At 41.8% G+C, this 3,461-nt stretch overlaps 2 protein-coding genes across 3 annotated transcripts in view; one reads left to right on the forward strand and one right to left on the reverse strand.

Moving 5' to 3' along the window:
* LOC102293620 (TLR adapter interacting with SLC15A4 on the lysosome) overlaps window positions 1-826 on the reverse strand; it is a 7,816-nt gene extending 6,990 nt beyond the window's left edge. The window contains exon 1 of one of the 2 annotated variants that reach the window (XM_005942165.2): window positions 609-826. The gene's annotated coding sequence lies outside the window, so the exon portion shown is untranslated. The other variant, XM_005942164.2, reaches the window with a different exon arrangement.
* Window positions 827-1,604: 778 nt separating this feature from the next.
* The window catches only part of LOC102294132 (uncharacterized protein C13orf42), a 3,651-nt gene continuing 1,794 nt past the window's right edge, over window positions 1,605-3,461 (forward strand). Inside the window, exons 1-2 of the mRNA XM_005942166.2 lie at window positions 1,605-2,372; window positions 2,457-2,601. Of these exons, the coding sequence (XP_005942228.1) occupies window positions 1,953-2,372; window positions 2,457-2,601 (565 nt within the window). The 5' untranslated portion in view covers window positions 1,605-1,952. The remainder of the gene's footprint in view (window positions 2,373-2,456; window positions 2,602-3,461) is intronic.

The following is a 3,461-nucleotide window of genomic DNA, read 5'->3' on the forward strand; positions in this document are numbered from 1 at the left end:
AGAGAGAGAGAGAGAGGAAATAGCATTTGCAGCACACATCCCTATAGGCTTTTATTTAAGTGCATACAAACAGTATGCATTTGAATAAAGGCACCAAAACGGGACAAAAGCAACAGTGAGAGAACATTTTGCATAAGCATTATAAGAAGCATCAAACTATTTCTGCTGCACAATTGATCCCTGTTGAAAAGTCTTTGCAGACTATTTCAAAATTTAATTGGAGTTTAAGAAGTTACATGTAACAGAAGAATATGTTGGTTTAACACTTCCAAAGACTGTTCATCTATTAAAAAGAATGATCTTCCTACCTCAGATCTGAGTCACAGAAAAGCTTAAAACCTGTATTTTGGCACTAAACGTCCTAAAGCGGTTCTCTCAAAAGTCTGTTTTGGAGTCTGAACCTGGCTGTTGTTTTATACAACCCAAAAAGGAAGTGGGACTATCCCTTTTCACCTTGATCCCAAGTCTGCAAACTTCTGCTCTCATCATTAATGCATTTCAGCTTGTAATCTTTACAACTAATATGTTGTTTTCACTGGATTTAGCTGGTATTTTCCCTGATTATTTAAACCCTTTATACCTGGCAAACCTAAATAAGACGTGCCTACCTCCACAACAGATTTCCTTCTTGCACTATGAGGTAAAATGGTAGATGCTGGATGACAGCAAGGCGAGATGTGCGCTGTAAAAAGAAACCACTGATGTTTCATTTCCTCGCAAAGCAGGTGTGCAACTGAGCTTTGCATAAAAGCAGAAAAGAAAGTCGTGTTTAATATGATAAAAATACAAGGAAACAGAAAGTTCCAGATAACTGATTCCTGTTTTCGTTTTATGGCAGATCACACCACAAATGTTTGAAGTACCTCAAAAATTTCACAGCGTTTCTTTATTAATTGTTGATTGTTTTTAGCTTAAACTGTTTTTTCCCATCCTCTGAGTTCACAGCAAAGCAGAATTGGTAACTTCACACTCAGTTATGTGACCACAAATAATCATTTCCTCCTTGATGCTTTGCCTATTCTTCAGGCACTGAACTGTCAAAGTCATTTGAGCCCAGAGGCTTTGATGGTCGTGAAATAGTTTCTTTTTCCTCACTTGACTCAAGCTTTGCTGTAGTGCAGCTATACACTGAAGTCTAAATCAGATATGTGGTGAAAGTGTTGAGAGGTTTCAGGTGTTATTTATGGCCTGGATTTTTTCGAGATGAAAGCCCCTTGTCGGCTTGAAGGACTCCTTTCTGTCCAGACTTCCTCTGCTTGTGATAGGGAACTCCAACAATAGCAGTGCATGAAACATGAGAGAAAGTTATTTCTTATTAATGAGGAAAGGAAACCTAATATATAACAGCATAAACTCATGAGGCTGTTAGGTTGTTCATGCAGCTGAATTATAAGTCTCGAAAGCACAAAATACCACCAAAGTCAAAACGAGTAAACCCATGTGTAACTGCAGCTTTCTGCTTCTGATTATCTTTCGTTTTCTCTAGTATCAGGTGTGTAAACAGGTGGCTTCACAGCTATAGTCGCTAAAACTAAAAGGTCCAGAGTTTCATTGGTGGCTGTAGTTATTTTGTCCACTTAATCTCCTGTGGGTTAAGATATCTGACACAGGTCTGCTGCTCAGTAATGGGAGCGCAAAGTGTAGAGTTACCAACCCGTTGCTACAGCAATGTTGCTGAGCAACATCCGATAACATTAAGGACATGCTGAGATCAGGTTAGACACCTGTCTCACATCTGCTCTTGTAGCACAACAAGGTAGCAGTTTGGCAATTTCAGCACCCTGGACAGCTTCTGGTCCCGTTGAACAGCTCCAGCAAAGATGTCATAAGGACTCCCATAAAGGACAACAACTGTTTTTTGTTGGTTTGTACTTTTTTTCTATATGGATAAATGGTGTGCAAAGGGGAACTGGAGAGCAGGTCTGTCAACATGACATACTGTCCTTAGAGGAATGTTCAGAAAGATCAATAATGTGTTCCGTCCCAACCATCATGGACAGAGAGGTCGGGATGGTGGTGGTGGTAGTGGGTGTCGGGAAGAGCAGGACTACCACAACGCTTGCACTGTCAGGCTGGTGCGCAGCACCTCCATGCTCGTTGTAGGAGAGAAAACGCAGGCAGCTGCGGGCTCGACTTTAAAACGGAGCAAAAGCACAGTGAGCATCGAGTCGACCTTGTACTATTATCAGAGACAAGAGGACAGGATATGGCTGTACTCACAGAATCAGAACTGCCTTGAATACCTGGAAGCGCTTGTGGCTCTGAGGAGGCAGTACATGAAGAGTGTGAGCGACTTGAAGGGTACAGACGCAAAGGCCACAGTTTCTTCCAAGAAGAAGCCTGCGCCCTCGCCGCCTAAAAAGGAGGGACCGGTAAGCTTAAACCAAGCAGCCAATATCACATGGAAGGAAATATCAAAAATGTTTTCTTTTTTCTTCTATCATTTTACACCACAGATATCAAGAGCCAAACCCTCAGCACCCCCAGTTCCAACTGAGGACGACACTTTGCAGTTCTTTGATGCGGTCATTGCCAGCTGTGACAGCGAACCTCTGTGCAAGCCATACAAGGATGATGGACACGCAGACGTGGATTTTATTGGTGAGTTTGAAATTCCAGCATTTAATTTGAGTAATGCTGGAAGTGAGAGCGGATCATTGAACCTTAAGACAACCTGGAAACCTACGAGCAGTGAAGTCACCTACGTGATAAAGCCACCAACAGCTTGTTTGGATATTCTGTTTTGGATGTGATGTGAGACTTAAACTGCAAAAGCAATGATTAAATTGGTTCGGTCAAAATCAGAATATTTACTGTGATTTGCTAAACGTGATATAGGCTTTCTGTTTCACAGCAAACTGCCCTGCTTACATTCATGCATTCATAAGCCACTGATGCAGCTGACTAAGTTAAACATGTAAAAAGGGCTTTTATGCCATTTTTGAATGCACGCACCACATGGTCAAAGGTGCTTGATCTTTAAGTAGGCTACCCTAACGTCTTCTTGTTGTGGCTTCACCACAGCAGATCATCTGCCTCCATCTTCCCTATTTCCCTAACATCCTCACACCAACCCTCTGCATGTCTTCCTTCACTACATCCATGAATCTCTCTGGGTTTTTCCTGGTTTCTTCCTGCCTGGCAGCTCCATGTTCAACATCCACTATCCCTCCTCAACTACACAAGGTTAATTCAACAGTCGACGTCATGTATTTTGCAGATTTAGATACAAAACATGATAAACTATTAGGTTCACTCCTCCACCAAGGCCTCACCAATCTCTTATTTTCAAATTAAATGATACGGATCCAATTTTAAATGCGGTCTGCCTTTACCCATGATCACCACTTTTTTCTTTTTTTTTTCCGCATTATGTTGCTGAACGACTGATGGCACTAAAAAAAGGCCCATCTCTGCCCACTCCAGACATGTAAAAACAATGTAATCAGAAAAGGGGGGGG

Source organism: Haplochromis burtoni, unplaced genomic scaffold (assembly GCF_018398535.1).
Source record: "Haplochromis burtoni strain Fernald_Lab_line unplaced genomic scaffold, NCSU_Asbu1 Contig_333, whole genome shotgun sequence".
Taxonomy (NCBI): Eukaryota; Metazoa; Chordata; class Actinopteri; order Cichliformes; family Cichlidae; genus Haplochromis; species Haplochromis burtoni.